At 42.5% G+C, this 18,273-nt stretch overlaps 1 protein-coding gene across 1 annotated transcript in view; it reads right to left on the reverse strand.

The window, feature by feature from the left end:
- Positions 1 to 909: 909 nt before the first annotated feature.
- Positions 910 to 18,273, reverse strand: part of SCGN (secretagogin, EF-hand calcium binding protein) — a 38,155-nt gene continuing 20,791 nt past the window's right edge. The window contains exons 7-11 of the mRNA XM_065885493.1: positions 14,404 to 14,459; positions 8,606 to 8,651; positions 8,304 to 8,363; positions 6,505 to 6,573; positions 910 to 1,475 (exon numbers count right to left, since the gene is read on the reverse strand). Coding sequence (XP_065741565.1) covers positions 1,347 to 1,475; positions 6,505 to 6,573; positions 8,304 to 8,363; positions 8,606 to 8,651; positions 14,404 to 14,459 — 360 coding nt within the window. The 3' untranslated portion in view covers positions 910 to 1,346. The remainder of the gene's footprint in view (positions 1,476 to 6,504; positions 6,574 to 8,303; positions 8,364 to 8,605; positions 8,652 to 14,403; positions 14,460 to 18,273) is intronic.

The following is an 18,273-nucleotide window of genomic DNA, read 5'->3' on the forward strand; positions in this document are numbered from 1 at the left end:
GGTGGGTGTCGTGAGAGTACCTACCTCATAGGGTTTGGCGAGGACTAAATTAGTTAAGGTATGGAAAGCATCTAGAAGTACATGGCACATAGAAAGCACTTGATCAAATAGTAATTATGGATACTAATTATCTCTATGTTGGAAGTAAGGGGCACCTAAGAGGAAGGGAACCAGGTTAGGACCTGTGTGTGCCAGTGAGGGAGATCTCTGTGAGTGGTAGAGTTTCTTGGGTTATGGTCAGCTCTAAGTGAACTATGTTACACTGTAATTTTTCTGAATTACCTACAGCACTTCGTTAAACCTGAAATTCCTGCACCGTCTGGTATAAGGTAGGGGTGTTCTGGAAAATAAAGTGTCAGGACAGCAGAGGAATCAATCTGTCTGCCCCTGCCCCAGGGGGACTGAGTCAGAGTTCCAGGAGTGAAGGGAGGGGGTCTGGTCCATGGGGGAGCCAGCAGCCTGCAGAGGGGCCCACAATAGTCACAGGCATAGGAAGAGGCCTCAGGGGTCCCAGATTTGCCAGAGGAAACTGTTGGAAGGGGAATGGTTGGAGGGGGTGATGGATGCTTGGGTTACCTGGGAAAGATTTTCTCCATATTTCTTCTGTATTCCTGCCTGCTTGGCCATGTAAGTTCGCAAAGCACCTAAGAGCAAAACCCAGCCCAGGATGAATGTTCTGGTCTTCTCCACGCAGTGAGATGAAAATGACTATTGGCAACTCCTACTTTGACTCCAACTCATCCGGGCACCTGAGAACTACAGGGTTGGTGATGTGGACTCCATCCAGGATCTTGCCCTTCTCTCTCCTTCTTCTCTTTCCCCCACCCCAGTTAGAGAAGTAGTTCATCCATCCAACCATCAGGTAGAACCCTCCAAAGGTCACAACACAAAAGCAGTTCGCAGTGCATCTTTGTTTCCAGCTGCAGCTTTATTTCCACTTCAAAATCTATTTGTAAAAGTCACGGGACTGCCACGAATGCCACATACCATTCAGCAGAAAGCCGAAAAGAAGAGCACAGGTAGATGGACTCAGCTGCCCCACCTCCCCAGTGACTGGGGGAGGACAAGCCAAGCAGATCCTGGAGGTCAGCTGAGTCTTTAGCGGAACAGGAAAGCCCAGGGTCAAGGGGAAAATAACACAGACCCTGCGTGGGGGGCTTCCAGTAAAGGCAGGAAAACACCAGGACATTAAAAAGAAGGCCCTCAGGTCCCTCCCCTTGCCCAAGAACACCACACCATTTGTTAGAAAGTTTGCCTACTGTGTCCCCAGTAGCAAAGCACAGATACAGTTTTACCAGCAGGAGCTCAGAAACACGCTAAGAGCCAAAGGCAAAGCGGTCTGGGGATTAGGGGTTGATTTTCAGCCCAAGACACAAAGCCAGCTCAGACTTCTGAATTTTTCCATCCTTATTCACATCGCAGTGACGCAAAAGAATCTCCCGGAACTTATCAAAGTCCACCCCGCTGATGCTGGGCTGAGGACAATAAAAATAACATGTCAGTAGGCAAGCCAATGGCAGTCCCACCCTTTCATGCCACCCTGCCTCCCCTCCGTGTTTGCTAAGCTTGGGTGACACCCTGCCTTCTGAGAGCCCCTCCCTGGAGACAGGCCACGAGGGGGTGATTCTGTCTCCTCATCCCACCAAATATTGCCAAGGATGAGTCTTCTGCCAACAAGTTCATTTCTCAGCATGTCCTTTCAGGCAAAAGAATGTCTATTCCCACATCACTTCTCTGCAGTTCTAACAGAAAGCCGGCCTTTTTCTCAACCATAATAAAGATATTTTGCCTTAGAGCAGAGGATCATCACCAAAATTCTGTCTCACTACGCTGCTGAGAGAAGGCACATTTATTATCTCCCCGTGGGAGGTTTCTGTGCCTCTAGTTTTTAAAAGGGTTACAATGCATGAAAATCTAACTAAAGAATTACGTTGTGGAGCTAGATAGGCCCCATCACATTTATTCCAAGGGACTGTTTCAGGGGCTAAGAAGGGATTGTGAATCAGGTCAGCTAGGAAAATATTCTAAACTCAAAGGCCTGCAAAAGTGAGCAATGCCGGAGCTAAGTGATTCTCCCTCCGTTATTGTATTTAATCCTCGCGGTAACTTTGCAAAGTGAATGATTATGCCTCGTTTACAGATTAGGACACGGAGGCTCAGAAAGAGCTGAGACATCTTGCGAAGCTAGAAAGTGGCAACAGCATTTTTGATCCCAAGTCTTTTGTCTCCAATTAAGTGCTCATTTCACCAGTTCTCTCTGCTCTCATGGCGAAACCGCTGGCCTAATGCAGCTGTATGAATGGTGATGAATCTAAATTTAAAAGTCAGTGTCTGGAGAGAAAGGAGAAAATCATATTTCCAAACCCCTTGATTGTGGACTAGTTATGAGTGAGTAGCAGAGGCTCACTCTGCAGGATTTGATTTCAGGAACCCTTGGAAGCAGCCCTTATCACCCAACCCCACCCCAAGGTTTCCTCACTTCCGAAGAAAGCTCTAGAAAACCTGCAGTAGGAAACAAAACCTTTCATTCTGCAACTAGACAGCCATATTAAGACAAGCTAATTTGCAATGTCCCACAGGGTAAATGACTGACACGAAATCTACCCCTGATAGCAGGTTTTAACAGAGCGAAGGAGGGGAGAGAACAGCAGGAACGGGGAGCCATACGGCAGAGCAAGAAGAAAAAACGCCAAAGCGGATTCTGGGAGATATCAGGAGGTGAAAGAGCCTGGGGCCAGAAGCTAAACTTGGCGAACTTCACTCCTCTGCCAAGAATCCCTGACTGATTGGACTAAGAGGCTAACACGTAACACATTGTCAATAGGTTCTCTTGTCGGGGCTCTAGAGGATAGCTCCCTGGGTGTCAGTGCCAGGCAGGTATAGATGTGGCCTGAGGAAAAGGGGCCTAGAGGTCCTGAACACAGCAAGCTACACTCTGTGGCTCTGTATTACAGGCTCATTTGTTGTATGGTTACAAGTGGGGATATTTGGTTTTCAGTATCCTCAAACCACTTCTGCTAAATCCTTTCTGCAGCAAGTGACACCCTGCCCCAGGATCCTTTTAGTAAATTCCCACACTTAGAAAAGACTTGGGTGGTAGTCATGTACATCTTAGCATATATTAATTTGCCAAGGCATTTATGCAATACCAAACTATTCTAAGCTCTTTTTTTATTTTTTCTAATTTGTTTCATTTAAGTGAGTAGAAATATCTTAGGTTGTGTGCAGGCATGTGTTGGGGAGGCAGTTGTGGGTATGAATGTGGGTGTGTGTATAAAGGAAGTTTCTTTGGAGCTTTTGAGTTGTGGGTTTTGGGTTTTGTGGGGTTTTTTGAAAATTTATTTATTTATTTTTGGCTGCGTTGGGTCTTTTTTGCTGCATGCAGGCTTTTCTCTGGTTGTGGCGAGCGGGGGCTACTCCTCGTTGCGGTGGGTGTGCTTCTCATTGTGGTGGCTTCTCTTGTTGTGGAGCACGGGCTCTAGGCAGGTGGGCTTCAGTAGTTGTGGCACGAGGGCTCAGTAGCTGTGGCTCGCAGGCTCTAGGGCGCAGGCTCAGTATTTGTGGTGCGTGGGCTTAGTTGCTCCGCAGCATGTGGGATCTTTCCGGACCAGGACTCGAACCCGTGACCCCTGCATTGGCAGGCTAATTCCCAACCACTGCAGCACCAGGGAAGCCCTTGAGTTATGTTTTTAATGCTTGACAAATCACCAGGAGTCAGGAGGACTGAATGCCACTGCTAAAAAAATGCTTGGATCACAGAAGACAAATCATTTGAAACCACTGAGGGCTTCCATTTTAATAACAAGTTGCCAATATAAATGTATGCAGGTTCCTGATCTAAGGCCTCTATGAGTCCCCTCTTGCCAACCATCTTCTTGTCAACAACAGAGAAAATCAGATGGTGTACCTAGCAGGGAAAAGAATAAACTTTTGGAGGCCTGGGGGCAGGACCTCTCATCATCTCCAGGCAGACACCCTGGTCATCTCTGGCATCCCTTTTATTTGGCTTCCAACATTTTTTGTTCACATTGCTACTTCTCCTTGGTGGGTGCTTGGAATCTTCAATGTCTTGCCTTCCCACTTTCTAGTTTAGGTTGTAGATTCTTGTGTTGATTTTCTTGTAGATTCTTGTGTTGATTTCCTTGCTGTGCTAAGTGAGCTACAGGATTTCAAAAAGTCTTGTGTAGAAATTATGGTGTCTGCTCCCTTAGGGACTTGCTATCTGATCACACCGTTGGAGGACAACCTTGGGTAGCATTTTCCAGAGGTTAAAGAAAAGGGTGGGTGTTCTGGTAACCAAATAATTTTGTTAACACAAATTCAACATATGCATCATATATGACTGTACAAGAATTAAAAGGCTATAAAATAAGCTTACTTCAGGGTTATTATTGCAAACATTGGGGATCCTGACCAGGACTGTATGTTTAGAAACTGAACCAGCTCCCTGCTGACCCCATGGCATGCTCTGATAGTTGCTTTTAAAATAAATCCCAGGTACTAGTTTAATTGTCCTGTGGCCCTTTCTTATAAGATGAAAATAAAGAAATAAGTCACAGGAGATGGCTCTACTTTATGAAGCTGAGAAATGTCAGATCCTCAGTGGTCTCAATGTCAGGGTCTCAATGACCCAGTGGTCATACTTCACTACATCTTTCAAATTGTATGTGAATATATATTTAAGCAACCTGGAAGACTAGAAAGATCCAATAAAGATAGGCACCCTCAATCATCTGGCTTCAGGGGAGAACATTAGTAACTAATTACTGTGTACATACCTTTTAGCTCAACAGATCAGCCTCCTATAAACTGCTTTTGTATTCCTGACCACAGTCTGACCCAGTCCTTAGAAACCAGCTGTCTCAAATTGTCTGGTACTGACATGGAGAAGTGCTTTTTTGTTGCCCCAGTAGCCCCACAGAAATAGAGGGGCAAGGACAAAAGTGGTGGGGATCCTCTGATTTCCCATAGAGGTGATATAAGCCCATCAAAGAGTGAGGCGGATTTCTGCCTCCAGCTCAGGTTTTTAGATGGTCATGAATTTTTCCCTTTAATTTTCTCTAGAAAAATGTCTTCTCTGCTCCCTTGCTGGTTTAGGTTTTACTTCCATCATCTCCCATTAACCTTTGGAAGCCATTGCCAAACCCAGAGACGGTTGAAAGATAATTGAAAGGATCTGAAGCCTCTGGGCTCTACACTCAGGCAATCAGGGGCCCTGGCTCCACAGCAAAGAGGAGGCCACACAGCTCTGGAAAACAGGTTCCCCATCCCATTTATTCTATCAAAAGCAAATTAAAACTCCAGTTAGGCAAGGCCTTCTGCTGTGCACCTTTAATGTCCCATAGATAATTGCTCACTTTCTATTATAGAAGTCATTCTGGCATTAAATAGGTGATGAGTGAAATGGGATTTTAATTTAGCAAGCAGTGTGAAAGGCAATATCACAGCAACACCCAGCAACTATTCTGGCTGTGCAAATGTTGGTGAAATCTCCAACAGGAGCACCACGTGAAAGGGACAGAGAAGTGGCAAGGGGCCAGTTGGGATGGGACTAATGAGAGTTAGGAGGCATCCTGATAAGAGAAATCTCATCCACGCCTGCTTAACTGCAGTATGTAAACTTCCTGGAGATTTACGCAAAAATCGGTATCTGGGCATTTTTCCATGGCAAAACGCCATAGTTTTAATCAGATTTTTCAAAAAGGTCTGAGACTCCAAAAACCGTTAATAATTGTTGCTACTCAAATTTATTGCCATCTGGGCCAATCAGGAAATGACGATTATGTCCTATACAAACCTCAAAAGAAATCCCTAAGGATATGAGACTATGAAATTCAGTGTCTGTACAGTCTCATAGAAAAACACCCACACAGGAGTTGGAAAGTATCTGTTTAACTGGATCGTGCAGCCAGTCAGTACAATTCATCAAGATCTCAAAGGAGATTGCTTTTTTAAACATTGTTTACCCTACGTGAAACAGCTCTGTGATGTAGATATGATCTAAATATCATCAGTCCCAATCACTGCCTTGCTAGGCAAAACAGCCATCTTAGGCTAGGTGTTAGAGCAGCCCCTTGGTGTTTAAAAAAAAAAAAAGAGAGAGAGAGAGAATCCCAAGTATGGGATTTATTACATGAAATTTAAAGTTTTAGTTATTCTAATAACCAAGTCCACAGGAGAAGGACTTTCTGTAATCAAAAAATAAAGCAGTAAGATATATAGTGACACTGTGCTCCTTTGGTAAAATAGATGACATTCAAATGATGGTAACAAGAAGCTTCTATGGGGGCTTCATTTAATTGAAATTACAAATGATCTTAAGAGAGAAGAGAGATTTTTTTGGGCTTCAAAGTTTGAAAGCTCAAAGTTTGTTAAACAGACTACATCCCTAGATTTTCTCCAGCATTAATCTTTGGCCCTACTGATTCCCCAAAATAAACAGTGGAGTCAAAACGACAACCCCAGTCCATGATGGGGATGATCTACACAGCCTCGTGAAGTTACCTGGACGAGCTCCATCATGTCTTTGACAAACCCATCCACTTCTGGGCCTTCTAGGGCTCCAGTTTTACTCTGAAAAATAAAAGATCCAATCAACCAAATATCATTTTCTTAAGTCAGAAAGCTTAAAGAATAAATTATACAAATAGACCAAATCTTTTGTGACTGCAAACAAGTTTGGAAGTGGCACGTTCCAACTTATCGTCTCTGTGCAGGATGTGAACGCTCCACATAAATCGGAAGCACGCACTGTAAATAATTCCCTCCATTTAAGCAAATGGGAAGCAGTAGTTTTGAGTTCCTTGGCTCTTACAAATAGCATTAATATGACATGTACTGACTCTATTTGCTTCCCAGATACTAGGACTCAGTTCAGACTAGTGCTAATTGAACATCCACTGATCCTTTGAAGGCTAGATTGACATTTTTAAATTTTGCTTTATGATTTAGCAATGATTTAATGAGTATCAAAACACATTTTAAATTCAAGAGAGACTAGATTGAGTGAGCATATTAGAATTACTATATGGTTCATGCATAAAGTCTTTTATTTTTTCTACCCATTTTATAAGAATGCCTATAAAATACAATACATATTAACATATTTCAGTTTCTTCTCTAAAGTTCCAGTTAATGATAAGTCATCCATTCTCCTCAAGTTTTTCTAATCCTGAACCTTGAACATATTACAAAAACTCATTCCCTTAGTGTATTTACCAGACACTAATACAGTACTTGCCATATGCCAGGAACTCCTCGAAAAGCTTACGAACATGAATTCATTTAATTCTCATATAACAAGCCCATGAGGTAGGTATTATCATTTTCCCCATCACCCTAATTTTATAGATAAGGAAAATGAGGCACAGGGAGGTTAAGAAATTTGCCCAAGGTCACACAGCTCATGAGCCGTGATTCAAACCCAGGTAATTGGTCACAGAGTCCTATATACTTAAACAGTTTGCTAGACTGCCTCTTCTGGGTGATTTTCTTTTCTGCTCAGAATATGACACACAGATATCCAGTCTGATTAGTTTCAGGATCGCTTATGACCTTTCTCAACTTTCTTTTTGTTTTCCTTGCTCCGTGCATTATCCCACCTTGTCCTCAAGAAATTCAAGCAATTTGCCATACTTTGTTCTTTAGAATTATTATTTTCTCCCCTCTAAAGAAGGACCAAATAATAGTCTTATAAGAGAAATAGATTTTGTGCCAAATATGTCTGACTTTCCCCCTGTTTCTTTAGGGTGGTTTTGTTTTTTTTATTTGACTGCTTTTGTGTTTGAGCATACTATGATAGATAGAGACCAAGAAGGAGAAACTTTCTTTTAGCTTGGTTACAAGGAGCAAAGAAATAATAATGGGCTTCCCTGGTGGCGCAGTGGTTGAGAGTCCGCCTGCCGATGCAGGAGACACGGGTTCGTACCCCGGTCCGGGAAGATCCCACATGCCGCGGAGCGGCTGGGCCCGTGAGCCATGGCCGCTGAGCCTGCGCGTCCGGAGCCTGTGCTCCGCAACGGGAGAGGCCACAACAGTGAGGGGCCTGCGTACCGCAAAAAAATAAAAATAATAATGTGATTTTATTCTCTTCTCCACCATAAGTACTACTCCTATGTCTATTTTTACTTAGTTCTCAGAAGTTTCATAGAGAAGCTGAGGGTACCTTGACATAGCAACGCACATGTGCGATTGCTGTTCGTTATATAAGTTTAGGGTCTGTAAGTAGGATGACCCCACATAAGGGCTAAAAAAGCTTCCTACCTAAAGATGGCCAGCACAATATATTGAAAAGGCACACTTACGACATCATAGTGAGCAAAGATTTTCTCAAAGTCCCTCTTTCTTTCTTCAGTGGAACAAGCCTGTATATGGAGAAAGCATTATGTCAGTCAGCAGTGTGAAACTTGTACAATTCTTCCACGGTCTTAGACAACTTTTATAAACTTTGAGTCAACAGTTCCTCATCCCTTAATTCTGACACTGAGCCTTATCAGTCTCTAGATAAATTAAAGGCAACACAATTAGATACCTTTCTTCCCTCCCTCTCAAATCTATAGAGCAACATGAATGATACAAATCCACCTAGAGAAATGCCACCACTTACATCCATTTTAAATTGGAGAAGGAAGTTTTCCTGAAGAGCCAGAATCCTAAATGGGGGGGAAAAAAATCAAAAAACATTATCCACACGATGATCTATAACCTCTCAATTACAAGTAGATTTAAAACTCTGGTGTGAGGAAAAGGGCAGGCAATTTCCAGGTTATTCTGCAGAATAGGGTAGGTGCTTAAAAAATAGGAATTTGGGGCTTCCCTGGTGGCGCAGTGGTTGAGAGCCCGCCTGCTGATGCAGGGGACACGGGTTCGTGTCCCAGTCCGGGAAGATCCCACATGCCGTGGAGCGGCTGGGCCCGTGAGCCATGGCCGCTGAGCCTGCGCGTCCGGAGCCTGTGCTCCGCAACGGGAGAGGCCACAACAGTGAGAGGCCTGCGTATTGCAAAAAAAAAAAAAAAAATAGGAATTTGTACAATATAAAAACAAATAAAGACAGGAAGGACTTTCACAAGGATTAGTAATCACCATAGAGAGACATCTAAAAATTCCAGCAAGGTTGCAGGTACACGATCAATATGCAAAATTCAGTTGCATTTCGATATACTAGTAATGGCCAATCCGAAAAAGGAATTAGGAAAACCATTCCAGGGCTTCCCTGGTGGCGCGGTGGTTGAGAGTCTGCCTGCCGATTCAGGGGACGCGGGTTCGTGCCCTGGTCTGGGAAGATCCCACATGCCGCGGAGCGGCTGGGCCCGTGAGCCATGGCCGCTGAGCCTGCGCATCCAGAGCCTGTGCTCCGCAACGGGAGAGGCCACAACAGTGAAAGGTCCGCGTACCGAAAAAAAAAAAAAATACCATTCCATTTACAACAGTATCAAAAAGAATAAAATACTTAGGAATAAATATGGCAAAAGAGACCTAAGACTTATAGACTGAAAACTATAAAACGATGTTGAAGAAAAGCAAAGAAGAATTAAATAATAGTATTAAGGACATCCTGTGATCATGAGTTAGAAGACTTAATATTTTTAAGATGGCAATGCTCCTCAAATTTATCTACAGATCCAACACAATTCCTATAAAAATCCCAGTTGCCTTTTTTTGCAGAAATTGGTAATCTGATAATTGATGAGCTGCAATTAATGTGGAAATGCAAGGGATTCAGAATAGCCATAACGACACTTTTTAAAAGGGTAAATTACATAGTATATAAATTATACTCCATAAAAAATTATGTATTTCTCTTTCCTGCATAACTACAATTATACTTCAGTGGAATAGAATCAGTTTCAAAAGGCTAAAGCATTGGATTTGTGTCGAATTTATAATCATGGGTATATAGAGAGAAAGGCAGAAAAAAATATCATACAACAATTTGGAAAGTTTTACTCCTTTGGATGCCCAGGGTAGAGAGAATTAAGTTGAGCCAAATAGAGGGTAGAATATCCTGAGACCCTGCAAGGAATACTGTCCTCATCTCTTTGCTGGCACCAAGCCGTCTAAAGTATGTTGCCAGTCAGAGGACATATACTCTAGAGGTGATTGTCTAGGAGTAATCGGGCTACATTTCACAACTGGGGGTAGAGAAAGAAGATTCCCATGTGTAAATGTTTTAAGACCTTTTTTTCATTGAATTAGTTTCTTATTGCTGCTATAACAAATTACCACAAACTTAGTGGCTTAAAACAACACAAATTAATATCTTATAGTACTGGAACTCAGAAGTCTGAAATGGATTTCACTGGTGTTTCAAGGTGTTGACAGGGCTGTATTCCTTATGGAGGCTCTAGGGGGGAATCTGTTTTCCTGCCCTTTTCAGCTTCTAGAAGCTGCCTGCATTCTTTGGCTTATGGCCCCTTCCTCTGCTTCAAAGCCAGCAATATAACACCTTCAACTTTCTCTGTGATTCTGATCTTCTGCCTCCTCCTTCCATGTTTATCTGCAGGGGGGCTTTTCGTTTATCACAGGGATAGAATGGCCATGACTAGTGCTCTGCTTCACTGTCCAGTGTACAATTGCCATCCAGACTGACCCTGAGGAACCTGGTATTATAGTTGCTCCCTCTAAGGGTTCTATCCATGTATTCTTTTTTTTTTAACATCTTTATTAGAGTATAATTGCTTTACAATGGTGTGTCAGTTTCTGCTTTATAACAAAGTGAATCAGTTATACATATACATATGTCCCCATATCTCTTCTCTCTTGCATCTCCCTCCTTCCCACCCTCCCTATCACACCCCTCTAGGTGGTCACAAAGCACCAAGCTGATCTCCCTGTGCTATGTGGCTGCTTCCCACACATTTGGTAGTATATATAAGTCCATGCCACTCTCTCACTTCGTCCCAGCTTACCCTTCCCCCTTCCCATGTCCTCAAATCCATTCTCTACATCTGCGTCTTTATTCCTGTCCTGCCCCTAGGTTCTTTAGAACCTTTTTTTTTTTTTAGATTCCATATATATGTGTTAGCATATGGTATTTACTTTTCTCTTTCTGACTTACTTCACTCTGTATGACAGTCTCTAGGTCCATCCATCTCACTACAAATAACTCAGTTTCGTTCCATTTTATGGCTGAGTAATATTCCATTGTATATATGTGCCACATCTTCTTTATCCATTCATCTGTCGATGGACACATAGGTTGCTTCCATGCCCTGGCTATTGTAAATAGAGCTGCAGTGAACAGTTTGGTACATGACTCTTTTTGAATTATGGTTTTCTCAGGGTATGCCCCGTAGTGGGATTGCTGGGTCATGTGGTAGTTCTATTTTTAGTTTTTTAGGGAACCTCCATACTGTTCTCCATAGTGGCTGTATCAATTTACATTCCCACCAACAGTGCAAGAGGGTTCCCTTCTCTCCACACCCTCTCCAGCATTTATTGTTTGTAGATGTTTTTTTTTTTTTTTTTTTTTTTTTTTTTTTTTTTTTTTTTTTTTGCGGTACGCGGGCCTCTCACTGCTGTGGCCTCTCCCGCTGCGGAGCAACAGGCTCCGGACGCGCAGGCTCAGCGGCCATGGCTCACGGGCCCAGCCGCTCCGCGGCATGTGGGATCCTCCCACACCGGGGCACGAACCCGTGTCCCCTGCATCGGCAGGCGGACTCTCAACCACTGCGCCACCAGGGAAGCCCTGTAGATGTTTTGATGATGGCCATTCTGACCAGTGTGAGATGATAGCTCATTGTAGTTTTGATTTGCATTTCTCTAATGATTAATGATGTTGAGCATTCTTTCATGTGTTTGCTGGCAATCTGTATATCTTCTTTGGATAAATGTCTATTCAGGTCTTCTGCCCATTTTTGGGTTGGGTTGTTTGTTTTTTTGATATTGAGCTCCTTGTAAAATGTGGAGATTAATCCTTTGTCAGTTGCTTCATTTGCAAATATTTCTCCCATTCTGAGGGTTGTCTTTTCATCTTGTTTATGGTTTCCTTTGCTGTGCAAAAGCTTTTAAGTTTCATTAGGTCCCATTTGTTTATTTTTGTTTTTATTCCCATTTCTCTAGGAGGTGGGTCAAAAAGGATCTTGCTGTGATTTGTGTCGTAGAGTGTTCTGCCTGTGTTTTCCTCTAAGAATTTGATGGTGTCTGGCCTTACATTTAGGTCTTTAATCCATTTTGAGTTTATTTTTGTGTATGGTGTTAGGGAGTGTTCTAATTTCATTCTTTTATATGTAGCTGTCCAGTTTTCCCAGCACCACTTATTGAAGAGACTGTCTTTTCTCCATTGTATCCTTGCCTCCTTTGTCATAGATTAGTTGACCGTAGGTGCGTGAGTTTATCTCTGGGCTTTCTATCCTGATCCATTGATCTATATTTCTGTTTTTGTGCCAGTACCATATTGCCTTGATTACTGTAGCTTTGTAGTATAGTCTGAAGTCAGGGAGTCTGATTCCTCCAGCTCTGTTTTTTTCCCTCAAGACCACTTTGGCTATTCAGGGTCTTTTGTGTCTCCATACAAATTTTAAGATTTTTTGTTTTATTCTGTAAAAAATGCCATTGGTAATTTGATAGGGATTGCACTGAATCTGTAGATTGCTTTGAGTAATATAGTCATTTTCACAATATTGATTCTTCCAATCCAAGAACATGGTATATTTCTCCATCTGTTTGTATCATCTTTAATTTGTTTCATCAGTGTCTTATAGTTTTCTGCATACAGGTCTGTTGTCTCCCTAGGTAGGTTTATTCCTAGGTATTTTACTCTTTTTGTTGCAGTGGTAAATGGGAGTGTTTCCTTAATTTCTCTTTCAGATTTTTCATCATTAGTATATAGGAGTGCAAGAGATTTCTGCGCATTAATTTTGTATCCTGCAACTTTACCAAATTCATTGATTAGGTCTAGTAGTTTTCTGGTGGCATCTTTAGGATTCTCTATGTATAGTATCCTGTCATCTGCAAACAGTGACAGCTTTACTTCTTATTTTCCAATTTGGATTCCTTTTGTTTCTTTTTCTTCTCTGATTGCTGTGGCTAAAACTTCCAAAACTATGTTGAATAACAGTGGTGAGAGTGGGCAACCTTGTCTTGTTCCTGATCTTAGTGGAAATGGTTTCAGTTTTTCACCATTGAGGACGATGTTGGCTGTGGGTTTGTCATATATGGCCTTTATTTATGTTGAGGAAAGTTCCCTCTATGCCTACTCTCTGGAGGGTTTTTATCATAAATGGGTGTTGAATTTTGTTGAAAGCTTTCTCTGCATCTATTGAGATGATCATATGGTTTTTCTCCTTCAATTTGTTAATATGGTGTATCACATTGATCTGCATATATTGAAGAATCCTTGCATTCCTGGAATAAACCCCGCTTGATCATGGTGTATGATCCTTTTCATGTGCTGTTGGATTCTGTTTGCTAGTATTTTGTTGAGGATTTTTGCATCTATGCTCATCAGTGATATTGGCCTGTAGTTTTCTTTCTTTGTGACATCTTTGTCTGGTTTTGGTATCAGGGTGATGGTGGCCTCATAGAATGAGTTTGGGTGTGTTCCTCCCTTTTCCATGTATTCTTTTTTTTTTTTTTTTTTTTCGGTACGCGGGCCTCTCACTGCTGTGGCCTCTCCCACTGCGGAGCACAGGCTCCGGACGCGCAGGCTCAGCGGCCATGGCTCACGGGCGCAGCCACTCCGCGGCATGTGGGATCCTCCCGGACCGGGGCATGAACCCATGTCCCCTGCATCGGCAGGCGGACTCTCAACCACTGCGCCACCAGGGAAGCCCTCCATGTATTCTTGATCCAATGATTTCAACTCTCTATCTGCTCAGAATCTCTTTTTACCTTTTTGTGGACAATCAGAGGTTGTTTTGAGGTCACCTAGACTTGACAGAAACATGCTGACGTCATCATGTGTCACAATACCAGCCTCACAGGCAGCACTTTTGCAGATACTGGACCACTTCTGCTGTCATCCTCCCCTCTTCCACTTCTAACCTGCAGACACTTGGCGCCCCACGGAGGATACACCAACACTCAGAGACCACAGGGTGCAGCTGTGAGTCTGATTCTGTTGTTATCTGTCCTGAACTAACGATTCAGTATTCTCAGAATCAGTGAATGGGATTCAGGACATTTTTTTGTTGTGGGACACTTATGTAGGACCATGAATGTCTGGCCTTTGAGGGCAGGGCTGGCCCATTTATAAAATATTTTGAAAATGTGCATTGTGCTTTTCTGGGGAGAAGTGCTTTTATGATCTTCACAAAGATATGTTACCCCTAAAGATTCACCTATTCTTTAAGACTTCAGGTGAGACTTGATCTCTGCCTTTCAAAAAGAAGTGTATGGTGTCAGCAAACATGTTCCCCTAGGAACATGTTTCTGAATCTATGACACCATTTTCACACTACCCACCTTGCCAAGTCATTAAGATCCAACCGGCCATCATTATTTTTGTCAAAGATCTTCATCTGGAATGCAGAAGGGGAAAGGAGTGTAAGAAATACTTGCAATGGGAATTTATTTTGAAAGTCATTAAAGTGCTTTTCTGTTTTGCTCTTCTGGTTATATATTTGTCTAAATTGGCTGAGGTTGACTCATATCATAGAGTACTCTCTATAGAAGAAATAGTTTTCCATGAAGGCAAAAGTAGCTGAGGAGGATATGATGTAGGAGAAAGGCTGCCTTGTTTAGGCCTCAGAGGATTGTAGGAAGGAAAAGAGAGAGAGAAGCAGAGATGGAAGAGTAAAGTAGATGTGTGACCTAGCTCTGCTGGAAGGGGATCTGGAGGGAGAGGAGAACTAGCTAAGGAAGGACAACTTTGAGCGGACAGAGTTGCTGGGGCTTAGCTTTCCTGGGACCCTCTGAGCACCCAAGGGTTTGGAGGCTGAGTCAAGGACCAGTGGACCTTCTATGGGGCCAGCTGAGTATGAGGTGATGCTGGAACAGAGGATGGGGGTGGATCACTGAATCAGCAAGCTGGAAGGAGGATATGGCAGAGAATTAGTGGTCCGCATCCAGCAAGAGTTAGAGGATGGCTTCAACCATGAATGTCAGCCAAGTAGCAGCAACTGCGTGTTCAACAGGCATCACCATGGAAACCAGAGCATTGTGCCTTGGGACCTCGACTCCTCCCCTTCACCATGAGGTCCTATAAGCTGCTTTTTCTCTCCTTACCCAGCTTGATGACATTTTTAGAGAAGGGTCTGGGTTGGATCCAGAGGACTGAGAAATCTAAGAGACTGAGCTTTTCCTTTGGCAGAGACTTAGCCTTATTCAAAGAGGCTGTTTGAATTTATTAGATCAGGCTAAATTTGTTTTTTTTTTTACATCTTTATTGGAGTATAATTGCTTTACAGTGGTGTGTTAGTTTCTGCTTTATAACAAAGTAAATCAGCTATACGTATACATATATCCCCATATCTCCTCCCTCTTGCGTAGATCAGACAAAGTTTTAAACAAGATATAAGAGGTTCGTTCTTAGAAAGCTAGATTATCTTGAGTTTTAAGCAAATAGTAGCTCAGCTTGAAAGACATGGGCCCATCTTTATTGCTGTGCAAACTTACACAGCACGTGTAAGGGGGAAAAGCCCTTTGCTCAAAATTGGCTCAAGGAAGAACTGAACACTAATGTGTAAATTATGCTTCCGCCCATCAGAAAATTGGTTATGTGGTTCACGTAAGAATCAGAATCAGAAAAAAAAAAAATCACTTGCTTAATTTTACTACCCCTGTGTGTGTACGCATGGGGGTGATTAATACACATATTCCCCTGTGTCTACTCTTCTAGTTGACTGGGACATCTTTGACTACAAGAAATACGCATAACAAGGGAAGCTTGAGACATGCCTATTGCACCAGACCAGAAATCAGACCTCTTGTCGCATTAGTGAAGTCATATGATCTCTTTGGGGCAGCTTATTCAGCTATAGCTGTGCCCATGATTTTAACTCTCCTTATCAGAAGAACCCTATTTTCAAATGAAATTCTGCATGGTGCTTGAATGTATAAAGCAAAGAAATGGAGCTGTACAAGTAGTGGGTGGAAGCGGGCTGGAGCTTTGTCCTCTAGGTTCCCTCTCAATCCTGAAGTGTTGCCTCTGAACCCAAGGGTTTCTTGGAATCCAACAGTCCAATAACCACTGACCGAATTAGGGCCCAGAGAGCATCCAGCTCTGAAAATTAATGATTTCATGACTTTGTCAAAGCACTTGAAGGGGAGTAAGATTGTTACTGAGCACTTTCCCTGGTAAAGTCAGCAGAGTCCTTCAGAGCAGGTTCCAGTGTGGCTAATGGGAGGACTGAATTCTCGGGAAGGCTGGGCTCTTAGGTATCCAGGGACCTCAGTGGCACCTGTCCTTGCACTTCACCCCTGAGTAATTGATGGTCAGCATCTCCTCAAAGGATGCTGTTTGACTACTGAACGGTGGTGTTCAGAACACCCAAATTACACGCACCACAGCACTGTTTCATACGGAAGTTCACTGCAACCGCCACGAGGGTATCTTCCACCAGAAGCCATCAGTAGAGTAGTTACTGGTTGCTAATCCAGGTACATGAATTTACCAGGATTTTCTTCCTCCCAAAACTTGATTATGAAACAGAAAAAGCCTCAGAAAACGACCGGTTTCTAAGAGGGAGGGAAGAGTAGGCTCCTAATAGTTCATGATCTCAGTAACTGAGAAAGTTGTTTGTAAACAGGTCCGTACTAACTCACGGAAGTTACTAACGACCTTTGATGAATTTTGAATGTTTGGCAATTTGGGGTGGGGGTGGGGTGGGCATAATGGCTTCTTAATTTTTTAAACTCTAATAGTGACCATTTGTAGAGCAGCCAAAACTTTGTATGTTATTTCATTTAATCATCACCACATTCTCAGAGGGTAAGAAATAGCTGCATGCCACACATGCAAGAAACTGGAATGTAGAAAGATTGATTTGTCTAAGAAAGTAGCAAGCTTTGAATCCAAGCATATCTGTCACCAGAGCTCTAGAGCTCTTCCCATAAACCAGGCTCTTAGCTTTATAGAGTCTGGGTAGCTTATGGTTAATGTAGTTTGCTTCATGGCTGGTTATGAAATAAAACATCTGGTGCTATAGATTATGCCAGAGATGTGGTGTTTACCTTTTCTAATTGCCCTTCTTTCCCGGGGAAAGCAAAAAAAGATTCTATTTATGTGAGTTTCCCTCTGACCTTAGTGGTCACGTGCTCGTGGCACAGGTCCCTCCTGGAGGGCTGTGGTGACTCACGGTGCTGGCGGTGGGGACAAGATTCCATTCTGAAGGGCTGATTGTTGAAAAGTTGTGAAGGGCCCTTAATCACTGTTCTCACTTCTGCCACTGCCTTTTCCAAGATTGAACGTCCACACATTTTTGAGTACTAAGTACATGAAAGGTTCTATAAAGTCTCCCGGAAATGGAACACAATGACTTACTGACAAACTCCTTAAAATTCTGTAGACCTATGGTTCCCCTCAAGAGACCCCTCAGAGACTGTAGATCTACCCAGCATTCTCCTTAGATTGAATAATAGGTTTACCTTAATTTTTCGATTACTTAAAGATGCCATGGTGACTGTGAAATGCAAATTCATTTAAAACCATTACTGGGTTAATATCGGGTTGGCCAAAAAGTTCATTCAGGTTTTTCCACGACATCTTACAGAAAAACCTGAATGAACTTTGTGGCCAACCCAAATAGTAACTTCTTACCAGAAACAGTAGATCCAAAGTATGACTGTTGTCATGTGGTGGGAGAGGCAGTCCGTGAATTTTTTAAACAATTGCTAATTGATCATTTGAGATGCGGTGCAAGGTCAAAATTACGCAGATAGTTCAGAGTGAAGAGTACAAAGTATAAGTCCTTCCTGTCCCTGTTGTAAAGGTAAGTACCGTTCACAGGACTGTGTATCCTTCCAGAAACTTTTTAAACATTTTAATATGTCCATCTTTATTTTTTTGGACAAATAGGACCCCATTCTATGTATTATTTTCCAACTTTTTTCTTTAAGCAGTATTCTTAGAAATCACTCCTTATCAGTTATCTTTTTTTTTTTTTACTTAAAAAGAGTTCCTCATTCTTAAAAAGTCTGGAAATTGTTGCCATACACAATCTCAAAAAGGATTTAGAGGGCCCCCCCATATTACTGAATCAACAATTGTATGTTGAATAAGTACCATGTGTCTGACAACACGTGAGGCACTGTGACAGATTCTCAGAAATCATTAAGGTGGTACAGGCTTTTAGGAGCTTACAGTGTAATTGGAGAGGCATAAATGAACATCTG

This window comes from Phocoena phocoena, chromosome 10 (assembly GCF_963924675.1).
Source record: "Phocoena phocoena chromosome 10, mPhoPho1.1, whole genome shotgun sequence".
Taxonomy (NCBI): domain Eukaryota; kingdom Metazoa; phylum Chordata; class Mammalia; order Artiodactyla; family Phocoenidae; genus Phocoena; species Phocoena phocoena.